Genomic DNA, 13,590 nt, shown 5'->3' with positions numbered 1-13,590 from the left:
AAAAGGAGAGAGAAGAGATCTACTCAAGTTTTTATAAGATAGAGTAGAATGTGATAGAAACTAAAAGGCAAAAAATAAACCATTTTGCATACAAAGAAAAAGGAAGAATTGTTTACACTATGGAATGAGAAAAATCGTGAAAGAAATGGAATTTGAGTTTGACTTTGAAAAATGAGCATCCTTAGACAAGTGGGGTGGTAGGGAACATCAGATTCGTTTAGAGGAAGGAATGGGAACCAGGTCTCAGGTGGGGCTGAGGCTGCAGGAGCTTGGTCTTGGACTCACACATGCATGCATCCGGAGACACGCAGGAGTCACTGGGGTGCCCTGGAAGGCCCGTGACTAGTTGAGTGACATGACCAACTCTGTCCCTTAAGAAAGATTACTTTAGCAGCAACCTGCAGGAGTGGCCAGAGGGAAGAATGAGGTTAAAAGATGAGTTGGGAAACACCTGCCTAATCCGTGTAATAAGCAGAACAAGACAGCAAAACAGGAATGAGAAGGATGGATGATGTTAAGAAGATAAATATGGAGCAGATGGATTGGCTGCAGCAACTGGATGTGGAAAAACGGAAATAAAGATCACTGTCAAGTTTTGGAAGAGAGTGACCGGGAGAATGGTGGGGCCCAGTTACACAAAGAGGGAACACGCAGGAAGAGCCACAGGTTTGGACCAGAAGATACAGAGCTTTAGGAGTCCTCTGCAGGATGATGGTAAAGTAATAGAACTAGATTAGAGGCGATTCTGGCCAGTTACCCTTGCTCAGTATTCATTGGACCTAAATAAATATAGCAGCAACTTTAGTCTGTATATCCTGGGAAGAATAGATGCATTTACACAACTCTTTGCTAATGATAGACCAAAACTCTGATTAAATCCTCTCGTTTGGTGAGTTCAGACTCTTTCTTTCTTTTTAAGACCTACACTCATATACGTCATTATTTTTTTAGATATCACTGGCATGATGTATATGTTCTTTTAAAATTTATAATACCTTATATTTGTGGTCAGCAGATTTTTGACAAGGGAGACAGACATTTCAACTGTAAAAGAATAGTAATTCCAACAGAAAGCACTGAGACAACTGGATATTCCCATTCAAAAGAGTTAAGTTGACCCCTGCCTCACACCATACACAAGAATTAATTCAAAATAGATCCTAGGCCTAAACCTAAGAACTAAAACTATAAAACTCAAAAGAAAACATAGGGATATCTTCATAAACATACATATTAGGTAATTGTTTCTTACCTATGGCACCAAAAGCATATATAACAAAAGAAAAATCCATAAATGGGGCTTCGTCAAAATAAAAACTTCCGTGCTTCAAAGGACATTGTCAAGAAAGTAATAGACGAGCCAGAGAACAGGAGAAACTTTTTTTTTCTTTTTTTTGGTGGTACGCGGGCCTCTCACTGCTGTGGCCTCTCTCGTTGCGGAGCGCAGGCTCTGGACGCGCAGGCTCAGCGGCCATGGCTCACGGGCCCAGCCGCTCCGCGGCATGTGGGATCTTCCCAGACCCGGGCTCGAACCCGTGTCCCCTGCATCGGCAGGCGGACTCTCAACCACTGCACCACCAGGGAAGCCCAGGAGAAACTTTTTGCAAATCACATATCTGATAGGGGACTTGTATCCAGAGTATATAAAAACTAATACAACTCAATATAAAAAGATAACCCAAATTAAAAAAATAGAGGATTTGAATGGACACTTCTCCAAAGAAGATGGCCACGAATCACTTGGTAATCAACATCATTAGCCATCTGGGAAATGCAAATCAAAACCACAGCGGCTACCACTTCACACCACTAGGATGGCTGTAATAAAAAAGACAGACAATAATAAGTGTCGACAAGGATTTGGAGAAATTGGAGCCCCTCATACTGGCTGGTAAAATGGTACAGACACTTTGGAAAACAGCCTGGCAGTTCCTCGAAAAGCTAAACATAGCATTACCACATGATCCAGCAGTTCTACTCCTAGGTATAAACCCAAGAAAATCGAAAACATATATCTACATAACTTCTGCACTGATATTCATAGCAGTATTATTTATAAATGCAAAAAAGTGGAAACAACCCAAATGTTCATCACCTGATGGATGGATAAACAAAATGTGACATATCCATACAGTGGAATATTATTCAGCAACAAGCAGGAGTGCAGTGCTGGCACCTGCTACACCTTGGATGCAACTTGAAAATGTTATGCTGAGTAAAAGAAGCTAGTCTCAAAAGGCCACAACTTTCATGATTCCACTTATGTGACATATTCAGAACAGGCAAATCCGTAGAGACAGAAAGTAGATGGGTGTGTTGCCAGGTACTTGGGGGAGAGGAGAACAGGGAGGCTGTATAACAGGTTGGGGTTTCCTTCTAGGGAAATATTCTGGGACTAGATAGTGCTGGTGGTTGCAGAACACGTGCGTGTACTTAACGCCACCAAATTATACACTTGAAAATGGTGAAACTGGAAATTTTATGTGTATTTTGCCGCAGTATTTTTATTTGGATGAGTTTTATGGTATGTAAGTTAGGTCTCAAGCTGTTATAAAAATAAAAGGCATAGTAGCTTGATTATTACCAGGGAGCTATGCTGAGGGAAAAAATTCAAACCCAGAGATCATACACTAGATGATTCCATTTTTATAACATTTCAAAAGTGGCCACATTTAGAAATGGAAGACAGATTAGTGGCTTCTAGATGCTGGGGATGGAGGGTAGGGAGACAGAGGGAGGTGCGTGATAAAAGGCAGCCTGAGGGGTCCTTGTGGCGGTGGATACAGGATCCTCCACAGGTGATAAAACTTCACAGCACCACACACACACATACAGCCACCAGTGGGGTGGGTGAGACCTGAACCAGGTGGTGCTTGCAGCTGTGAGGTGTCTGGTGTGATGTCTTACTGTGCCAGTCAGGGCACAGTGTGCCACTGGGGGAAAGGGGCAGAGTGTGTGAGGGTCTCACACCTGTACGTGAAACTGCACTTCCCTCCGTCGAAATTTCAATTAACAAAAATGTGTAAGAGTAGCTATGTATCTTTGAAAACTTGTTCTGGAGGCAAACTTGTATGAATGTATAAAACGTCCTCTTCTGACCTGTCTCGGCCCAGTCAAGTCTTATCTCCAGGAGTGGTAAAACCACAGTCCGAGTGCAGGACGCCAGTTATGTCCACATTATTTGTGTCCTCCTCAAAAGTCCACGCTTGCAGCAGGGTTTGTTGTTTGGTTAATTTCAGCAATGCAGTATTTTCCAAAAATAAAGAGGAAGTGTAAGTGTGGAAAAGGCCTTTCTCAGGCTTCTTGCCATCCTTTAGTTAAGTGAGTTTTAGCAAAGAACGACTGTTAACTCCTTCTTGTTCACTGGTATTAGAAAGTTTCCGTGTCACACTTTTATTTTAGCAAAGAGGAAATATGATTTTTTTAATGAATAAAAACCCCATTTCTGTGCAGTAGAGATCATCCTGCTAACATCTCATGTTAGAAAGATAAACAGCAGGATTAGCTGTTTACTTTAGGAGCGTGGTCTGCTTGTTTTTCAGGAGGACACAGTGTCCTGCTGTATCTGGTTTCCCGTCTGCGCGCGGCTTGGAGCTGGGAAAGGCCCTGCCCCCTCCGCGCACCCTGCTCTTCGCCCTCTCCTCCCCTTCGGGGTCAGGTCCAAGCTCCCCTCCCAATCTCTCTTCCCCTTTCTCTCTCTCCTGCTTCTTTTTCTCACTTCATCCTCGAATTTCTTCTGTTTCTTCCTTAGATTAGGGCTTAGTAAGGGCTTATAACATGGAGAGAAAGATCCTTGTTGATCTTCAGAGGCTGCTTCGGTTGACACTGACCTAGAATAAAACAGCCAGGCCTGACTCTGATTCCGGGAATTCTTGGTGGACTGCTCAGAACTGCTTCCATGACTCGTGTAAACATCCCACATGTCACTTCGTCTGCTTCTCTCTCGGAACACAAGCGTTCACAGACACACACGCACACATACCCATGTTCGCTGCTTCTTTCTTGCTTTTCTTAATTTATGTATCTATGATATTGAGCCAATGAATGAAAGGAGGGAAAGTAAATATTTTTGAAAAGTTGGGGAGGGGCATTTAAAGCTTCAAAGAGGGATTATCGTCTCACTAAAACCCCCTCTGTGAATCAACAGTTTTGTTTTCCTTATTTCTTGTGCTTTGTTCTGGTACTTTCACAGCCTAACAATACATGCATTTTTAGAATTTTTAAAATGTTCTTTAATTAGCATGATGAGGCGTTCAGCTGGTAAGAGAAGGAAGGAAGCATTCTTAAAGATAAACATTAACTGCACGATGGACTTTCTACTTCCATCGTGATGTGGCCGGATGGAACCGTGCACCTCTTATCTGTATTGTTTTATGCTGCTGGGCATGTGCTGTGGAGTGTGGCTTCACTTGGCATCAGTTTTAGTCAGTTCTTCCAGCCTCACCCTCGTGGCTCAGAAATGCACAGAGTCGAGGCGCTGCAGCCGAGGGCTCTGGGGCCACGCGAGGTGTTGGTGATTCTCCATCGCTTTACCCAGAGAGGAGCTTTACTTACCATGACACTGGGGAGCTGGGTGGTGAGGACGGCACCACGAGGCGGATCACAAGCTGGTGTCAGGAGTGACGACGTCACGTCTGTGGCGGTGGGCCCTCTGCTGCTTCGAGCACGTTCCTCTGAGCCCCTTCACGCAGGAGATCAGCCCTTTTACAGAGGTGCACACACCTCCTACGGGCTCAGGAGAGCTGACAAGTGATGTGACGGGAAAAAACCACCTTCTTGTCGATTAAGTGTGTTTGTAACGAAGTGGATTTGCCTGGTGGGTGAAGGAAAGCACGACGCTGAGCGCAGATTAGGTGCAGGCTCTTCGCTAGGTGCCGAGCAGATAAAGTTGCCTGGATTTAAGGGTTCCAGAGCCGAAGCTCCCAGCAGCTGGCCACGTCCCCCAGCCGCAGAGCTGAGGCAGCCCCTCCCAGGCCGCTGCCGCCCAGCACCATGTGCTGGAAACCATGAGCGTGGGCGAGGGGTTTTATTTGGTGACGGTCAGTGTTTTAGGCGTGGGTGGAACACTGATCTGAAATAAGTGGTGTTCGCCTGCCAGACTGTTAACTGCGAGAGGTTTGAGCGGCGAACTCTATCTCAGGGAGCGAAGTAGTTCTGAGGCTCTTACTCTTAACCACGGACATCCCCCTTCCTCCCTGGAGACGTTCTCTCTGTGCTGGTCTAGCGTTTACCTAAGCTGACCACTTCTGAAGACAGCAGTGTCCCTGTCAGGCGAGGCGTGGGACTCCCGGCACCAGGGCTCAGTATGTGCGGAAAGTCACCTGCAGCCAGAGCCCGAGGTTGCCCGTCGCCAGCAGCCCGGGCTGTGGAGTTGCTGGGGATCCTTGGCGTCCTGGCCGGAGGGCGAACGGACGCACCCAGCCTGCTTCCCAGAGCCGAGACCCCATCTTGTGAGCGCCGACCCCTGACGTGATCTTAAAATGTCGGGTCTCCTCGTCTCCATCTGGCTAGGCCGCAGCTCATCCAGTATTTCAGGGATACTTAGGGGCAGTGCTCGTGTCGGCTGCGTGTCCTGCTGGGCTCGGCCACTCTGCTACCTCAGGGCGGGGCCCGAGCGCCTCCCGTGTGGAACTGGAACCGTCTCACCTGGCGCAGACGAGGTAACTGACGTGGCGTCCAGAGCCGGCCCCCGGTGTCCACGGGGACGGGCAGCCAGGAGCTGGCTGGTGCTGGGGCAGGGCCAGGCCCAGCCCTCCGTGCCCTGCGGTGAGCCCTGTCCTCCCCCGGGCCCGTGTCGGTCAGCTCTGTCCGTGACCTCCCGGCTCAAGTCCCTTGGCTGGTCTGGATTCCCTGGCTCCTCCGCTCTGAAATGAGACCCACGTCTGGGCTGCCCACACCCGGGGCTGTGCTTCATTCTCCACTCCACTCACCTCTTCAGAAATCTTAGGCCAGTGTAGACTCTTCCGGTCCCTTGTCCATCCCCCAAGACTGTGTGCTTCAGTCTCTGCCCTGAGATGTTGCCCTCACGCAGGCCCACCTGCTGACCGAGGCCAACGGGACGCACTCGCGTGACGGCTGGGGGGCGGGTGGGGCCACGTGATGACCGGGCAGGCTGGTGCCTGACGATGAGTGTCGGCCACCCAGTACTGCCAGAGCCGCAGGCTTCTTAGGAAAACAGGAAACGAATTTTATATAAAATCCCTTAATTTTTAATATTTGCTGCTAATTTTTTAAAAAAATTTAACACTTTATAAACTAAAGAAAACACATGAGCCAGTGGAGCTCAGCCTGTGAGTAGCACTTTGCAGGCCCCCTGTTTCCATCGATTAGGGCAGCGAACTCACACGCGGACCGCCGAGGCTCTGAAAGTGCTCGGTTCAAGCCAGCCTCCTGCCTGTGCCAGCGGTTGTATCTCTGAAACGGAGCATTTGGTCTAACGCCTGTTAGTGTCCCCCATGACTCGCCCGTGGCGGGAGGCGGGGGTGCTGGCTGGACCGGGCCAGCGATTCACCACCTGGGCCCAGGCAGCCCCCCCCCCCCGCCCAGAAACAGGGAGCCCCCGGCACGGGCCTTTGCGCACAGCAGAGGCGCCCCTCCAGGGAGATGCCCTTGCCTCCTCCCCGTTCCCCATCCCGCCCCTTTACAAGTGCCTCGAGTTTTTAATTTTTCATAAACATAACTTTGATTTTAAATCAGGAGCAATGCATGGAAATACCCACATAGTACATAGTCTTTCCCCTTATTACCACTTTCTCCCTGTCTTCTTTTTCTTTCTTTTGTATTATTTTCCAGCCTTCTTTCAACTTCTCAAACATGGAAAAGGTCGTTGCCATCCCAGGTTCTGTGCGTGCTGTGCTCTCTGCTCTAAGTGTGCTTCTTTCAACCCTGTGCAGGGTGGGCTTCTCTTTCTTCAGGACACAGCTTAAAGATCACCTCTTGTAAGGAGCCTTCCCTAACCAGCTGGCCAGGCCATTCCACCCCAGTGCTTTCTCACAGGCTCTCTGTTATTTCCCTCCTGTAATCCCACAGCCTGTGACTGTATGTTTACCTGTGCCAGGCCTTTCCCTAGGGAGGTTCAGAGGGCACCTGCACAGGCCTGGGCCCGCAGCAGTCCTGCTGTGTTTAGCACATAAATAGACACCCCTAAGGCCAGGGCACTGTTTGGGGTACATTGACAACCCCGTACGTGCCACTGTTACTCAAAATCTTGTGACACTGATTTTGAGGCTCTGCAGCCCTCTAGACCTCGCTACATCAAGCGCTTCTGTGTCTGACCCAGTAATTTTGTATTTGGCTCAGTTCTTGTGTTCAAGCAAATCAAGATGTCTTTTAAGAAAAAAAGAACAGCTCACACGTAAGTCTACAAACTCAGAGAGTTTCCAGATACTCTCAGAACCTGGAAATAATGGCTACAGAGCCATTGTATTTTCTTACACGGCGCATGCTAACTATGCAGAGGATCTCTGCTTACACAGTGGATTCTCCCCTTCGCAGAGTTTCAGCTGGAGAAAGCTGTAAAAAACAGTCATGTGAAGCCTCTGGAAATTGTCCTAAGGGCATACAGCAAATGGGGAAACATTCCTTCAATGGAACCAAGAAAATCTGATGAATCTCACTAAGAACAGTGAGTCTGTGGCCCTTGAGCCCTGACCGCCCCCCCAACCACTGCTACTCTGAGGCTTTACTCCAGGGAGTGCAGTCAAGAAGACAGCCCCCTCCCCTCAACTCCCAGTCCAGGGCACATTTCACTCTAGGAGGGCTGCCCACTAGCATCCCTTATCCTCAGGCCCCTGTTGCAGAAGCTCAACCCCAGGTGTGGTGGGCCAAGAATACTGGCCCAGTTGTCCTACCCCAGCCCGCCACAGGGTAGATGCACCACGCAGAGAGGCTAGCCTAGAAGACCAGCGCCACCCCCCCCGCACCCACTCTAGAGCAGAGGTGTCAGTCCAGGCAAAGGGGGCACTGCCCAGAGGGAGACAGGTTATGGCGAAGAAGAAGAGCTCTGTCGGGCTGCATGAGATGGCGGGAGAATTCCATGCCCACGAGTGTTGTTGAAAACAATGAGGATCTTGGTGGAGAGAGGTTCAGAGAGTGCTTGTAATTTCCTGACTCTTTATCAACAAGCAAAGGACAGAGCAATGAAAAGTTAGCAGGGAGAATCAGGGAAAAGAGACCACCAAGAGCCCTCCTGGAATCACAGTCAGACTTGAGAGACAGGAAGGGTGTGCTCTCAGGAGCACTGACGGCCCGCATGGGAAGGTTGGGGTACGAGCCTCACTTCCCTGAAGGCCTCAGGACCACCTCCAACCACACTAGATGAACAGTTGGCTGCTTTGAACCAGGGGCAGCTCTGGGAAGCCAGACTTTAAAATCGCACACAGGTCTGGCCGTCTGACCTGCCCAAGGCCACATCTTCACAGGTGTGATTAGGGAGGGGAAATATGAGCTCTGGCCAAAGGAGAGGGATGAGGACAAAAACCTGCACTCCTTGAACTATGAGATCAACCTCCAAGACACACATGTCCAGTGGTAAAGATTAAAAGTCTGACTGGCTAAGGATGCTCAAGCACAGCCTCTCACTAATAAGTGGCTTCGCTGACCTAGGGGCAGCCTCTGGGTAGCCATGTGAAAAGATGAAAACAAGAAGACAATCTGAGCAGGACCATCAGAGACTGCAGCCTGCAGGGAAGAGCTGTGCAGACAGTCACTGAGCAAGTGAGTAAACTACATCATCAACCCTTGGCGGAGAGGAGTCAAGGATCCAGAGTTGCCGCAATTTACTATCCAGCACGCCCAGTTGTCAACCAAAAATTGCAAGGTTTGCAGAGAAACAAGGAAGCATGACCCATACATGAGGGAAAAAGCAGATGATAGAAGCCGCTTCTGAAGGGCCCAGTTGTTGGACTTAGCAGACAGAGATTTTAAAACAGCCATTATAAATACGTTCAAAGAGCAGAGGGAACCATGTCTCCAGACTACAGTGTGTAGATGACAGAGTCTAATCAAAAGGAGGATATCAGTAAAAAGACACAAACTGGAAAGAACCAAATGGAAACTCTGGAGTTGGAAAGTATAATAACTGATATGAAAAATTCACTAGATAGGCTCAACAGTAGATTTGAGCTGGAAGAAGAAAGAATCCATGGACTTGGATCTAGAATAATGGAGCTAGTGCAGCCCGAAGGAGAGACAGAATGAAAAGTGCTCACTTTGACAGCACTTACACCAAAATTGGAACATACAGAGAGTAGCATAGCCCCTGTGCACATGACATGCAGATTTGGGAAGCATTGCACATTTGTAAGCCCTTTGTCAAACTTAAAACTCTTCCCCAAGAAAAGAGGATTGTGATTTCAATAGGATGTTAAAACTTAATCTCAAATTGATGACTGCAGAGTATTTTAGCAATTAAAAAAATGCTTGTGAAGACTTTTTAATAACTTAGTCTTTATGAAGAATTAAAACATACCATGATTATCTCTGCACTATTATGGAAATCTCACAAATGACAAATAAATATTCTAAGGGGAGAAAAGAATGAAGAACCTCAGAAATGTGGAACACCATTAAGTGCACCAATACACATGTAATGGGAGCGCCAGAAGGGCAGGGGAGTGGGGGAGGGAACAGAAAAGATATTTGGAGTAATAATGGCTGAAGATGGCTCAAATTGGACTGGAAAACTTTACACATCCAAGAAACTCTATGAACTTGTAGTAGGATAAACCTAAAAAGACCCGTACCCAAATGCGTCATAGTCAAAATGTTGAAAGCCAAAGATAAAGTCTTGAAAGCAGCAAGTGAAAAGTGACTCCTCGTGTAACAAGGGACTTCTCGTTAGAAACAGTGGAAGACTAGAAGGCAGTGGGACAATATTCAGAATTCTGGAAGAAACAAATAACTTACATCCCACTTTCTTTTTGACCTCTAAATCCTGAGGTTAAGTCAGTGGGATTGAACATTAATTTTTCTACTTTAGGCAACTCAGCTCCTCATTTTTGTAAAATCCAAAGGCCACCATTGTTCATCTTCATTTTGAAGTATTCTAGCTTTTCACTTGTTTGATCCAGACCTAATTATAAGCCACAGAACCCTACTCTTTGTGTAAAATTTTCTTTTTCCAGTCAACCATGAGAAATGAGTTTGTACTATATAAATGTCTTATAGCTACAACATGTTAAATAATGTCACACATATGGAAATGTTAAGACTAATATATTTAAGATAGATAGGACATTCTTCTGGGTACCACCTGCTACATATTGCTCCTGAACAGACTAAAACCATATGGGCATCAGGCGAGCAGTCAGGGATATTTCCTGGTGTTCTTGGGTATAAAATATCGTATTGCAAGAAGAATTGAACATAGTAATAATTGTATGTGATTTCAATGTATTTTTTTCTCCATAGATCTGATGAAGTAAATTTTAGAAAAGTTATTGCTAGCAACATTTTGGTGATAATTTTCAAGGAATACCTATGAATATCTTTGAATATTAGTGTTTGATAAAACATAATTTGAAATGTTTTAAATGGAAGTAGATTTCTACGGTGGATCTACAGTGGGTTTCTAGTGAAGGAGGAGGAAATTCTGGTCTCTGTACTGAATCAAAAACTGTCTCCTAAAAGAGCAAATGTGGATCCTTTTTTGTAGAGTCTGCCTTCTCGTGCAAGATGCCCTTGGACTCTTCAGTGAGGTGCACTCGGAGGGCGCCGTCCTGAAGGACAGGGAGTTGGAGGGCAAGTCCTGCAGGCTGGCGGGAATGAAGGTTCTGCAAAAGGTCACCAGAGAAAGGTGAGGACACCACAGTAGCATCCAGTTTGCTACAGTAACATCTGTAATTTCATTTTTAAAGACAATAAACTAGGATCCTAGAGTCTGCCTCTAAGACAAGGCCACGAGTTGGGTGGAGCCCATAAAGTACTTATGGAAGAAAAATTATCATTGACAACAAAAATAATTATGCAGGTTTAGTGATTCACAATTTTATTAAAATTAGGATTAAAAATGTCATATATATGTATTTTAATTCTAAAGTTTTTTCTTTATTTTTCCTTATCTGTACTAATAAGGCAGCTTTGCATGAGTCAGTTATGAAAGTGAAAATATAACTGAGTGAAAAGGCATTTTATAAGTGTTAAGCAAAACTCTTAATTTGTCACGTTTTTTGCTTTCCATAGCAAGAAAGCTTGTTTTCTGTCACGTTTCGTGGCTCCTCGCGCTAGATGTTTTGGGTGGCGGTGGTACATAGATCTGGCCCCAGCGTGGGTTGTTCCATTCCAGTGAGCATCTTAATCTATGAATTAGGGAGCAGAAGAAACCTTTTCGGTGGAACGATCCAGTCATATAGAGAATTAGTGTAAACGGTGAATTTGGGTTTCTCTCATCATAGCCGCTTTCCTCAAGCAGTGTGTAATTTTAGCTGTCTTAATGCTACTGTCTTACTTAGAGCAACGTCTGAGCTTGTAACAGTGCGGGTGGGAGGAGCCGTTGGGAGGCGCCTTGGGAGGCGCCTGTTGGGAGGAGCCCTTGGGAGGCTCTGTTGGGAGGCGCCGTTGGGCGGCGCCGTTGGGCGTATGCGCTGCTCCTAGTCCAGTGGTCTGCATACCGGCCCTTCCGGCCGTGCTCCGTCCAAACTGACTGGCAGCCCGCTTTCCCCGGCCCCGCCCTGTGCCGCATGTGTCTCTCACGTGCCGCTGAGTGGCGGCTCCACCCAGGACCCTGTTTTCCTGAAGGACAGGCCCCTGTGAGCCCTGCATTGATTCATGTACACTCGGCTCGTAGCAAATGCTTCGTTTTGCTTACAGGGAGGCTGTGTTACCGTGGAATTGCCTTATGGATTAGGGAGGGAGCTGCCCAGATATTTGGAAAGCTTAAGTGGGTCACATGAACCTTATCGTTTCGAAGGCTGAACCCCATGTAGTCCTCAGTTTCAGAATCACAGGCATCTGGAAAGACCGTGTGTAGTGGTGGTAAGTGAGGTGCTGCTGTGGCGTTGGCCTGACGGCGTTAACCCCACCGGGGCCGTGTAGACCTCCCTGACATACATTCGGCACCAGCCTCGCACCTGAGCACGCCGGGGTACTGGGGCTCCCCATCTCGGGCGCCTCAGTGGAGCCCCTCCAGCTGGCAGGTGTCCTGGTGTCCTGCAGGCCAGAGGAGTCCACTCCTGGGGACGTACTTCCTGCTGGCGACTGGGGGACCCAACTCCAGGGAAATACTCCTGGGGACTGACAGAGCCAGGAGGGGTCCAGGGGCTTTGCTCTAAAAAGTACATGCTTTGCTACCATGATGCTATACAGCCATATGTGTACCTAATGTTTAATCTGGTTTTTGTGGGTTACACTGGAAGCCTTGCTACTATCTACAACATTGCCATAGGAAATGTTTTTTCCACGGGAAATGCACTGACTATTCTGAATAATTCATTTACAAACTTTTGGAACCCATCCATTTTTAAGTTGGACTAAAATTTGACTAAGTATTGGATACTTTTTTAGGTTGGAATTAATTTCTTTATCCTATGTGTTTAACTTTATTTTAGCATGCAACTATCCAAATAAATATTAAGATTGTCTTTTTGTTCTTTTGGAAGCTGTATTTCTTCAAAACAAATTATTAAATAGTTTTGGAATGCTGAATGTTATAATTGCCTATTAGTGACATCATCCACTGTCAGTCATCCATCCACGGCCCAGTAAACACAAATTGTCTCTTTTCTTCCCCCCCAATTATTGTGTTTCATAGCAACTCTCATAAACCTTAACAAAATATATTTCTGATAAACCTCAGTGAAATACACTTAGTTCCCAGAATTCAAGCTAAAATGATTAATTATAATTATATAATTCCAATATCTAATATAGAAAATTATTTTTTGCCATTTGGAAGATAGTTTTACGTTTGGGCTGATCGTGGAGCCTTTGAAATCTTAACTCCCCGGTCTCATCTGGTCCACAGTCACAGTGACGGAAGTCACTGCTCCCTGTGGCGCTTTGGGTGGACTGGCAGCCTTGGGGCTGGGCCTGTGCAGGGCGTCCCACCCTGTTCACCTGCCGCCTTGGGAAGAGTTGCAGGAAAACAGCTGTCATGTCTGTCGCATTTCTCTGACCGCTTTTTGGAGTTGTGTGTCCATACTGACTCGTTAGGGTGAGAAGAGTCAGAAAAATACCCTGGATGTAAAGGAAAAGACCATTTTAAAACAACACTGCTGAGGCATGTGCCTCTCCCTGGCTCTCTGCGTCCCTGGAGGACTCCAGGCTGTTTGTCCAGGGGCTGAGGCGTGTCCCCTGACCTTTGTCCTCCCAGGTGGCCTCTGCAACAGTTTAGAGGTCAGACAGGCTGAAAACTCACTTTACTTTTGTGTCTTAGTTCTGTGTATGAGCTTTATCTTTTTATTGCTGATTATTATGTGCTCTTTTTTTTTATGTGATAGGGTAATACTGAGGGAAAAAAGATTTTCTGCAACATCTTAATCCTATAAGTATGGAAAATATAGTTAGCATATTTTTGGCGGGGGAGAGGAACCTCTTTCAATTCAAAGTCCTGCTAATACTTATGTTCCTACTTGTTAAAACAAAAGCCACTAA

The 13,590-nt window shown here is 46.6% G+C and overlaps 1 protein-coding gene across 2 annotated transcripts in view; it reads left to right on the top strand.

Annotated features, from left to right (window-relative positions):
- SPIDR (scaffold protein involved in DNA repair) overlaps nucleotides 1-13,590 on the top strand; it is a 142,075-nt gene that overhangs the window by 48,754 nt on the left and 79,731 nt on the right. For both annotated transcript variants that reach the window (XM_082675007.1, XM_082675006.1), the window contains exon 3: nucleotides 10,655-10,795. In XM_082675007.1, the coding sequence (XP_082531133.1) occupies nucleotides 10,655-10,795 (141 nt within the window). The remainder of the gene's footprint in view (nucleotides 1-10,654; nucleotides 10,796-13,590) is intronic.

The sequence above is a fragment of the Grampus griseus genome (assembly GCF_964374135.1).
Source record: "Grampus griseus genome assembly, chromosome: 17".
NCBI classification, from domain to species: Eukaryota; Metazoa; Chordata; class Mammalia; order Artiodactyla; family Delphinidae; genus Grampus; species Grampus griseus.
Note: the sequence above shows the minus strand (reverse complement) of the source record. Positions and strands in the feature narration are given on the sequence as shown.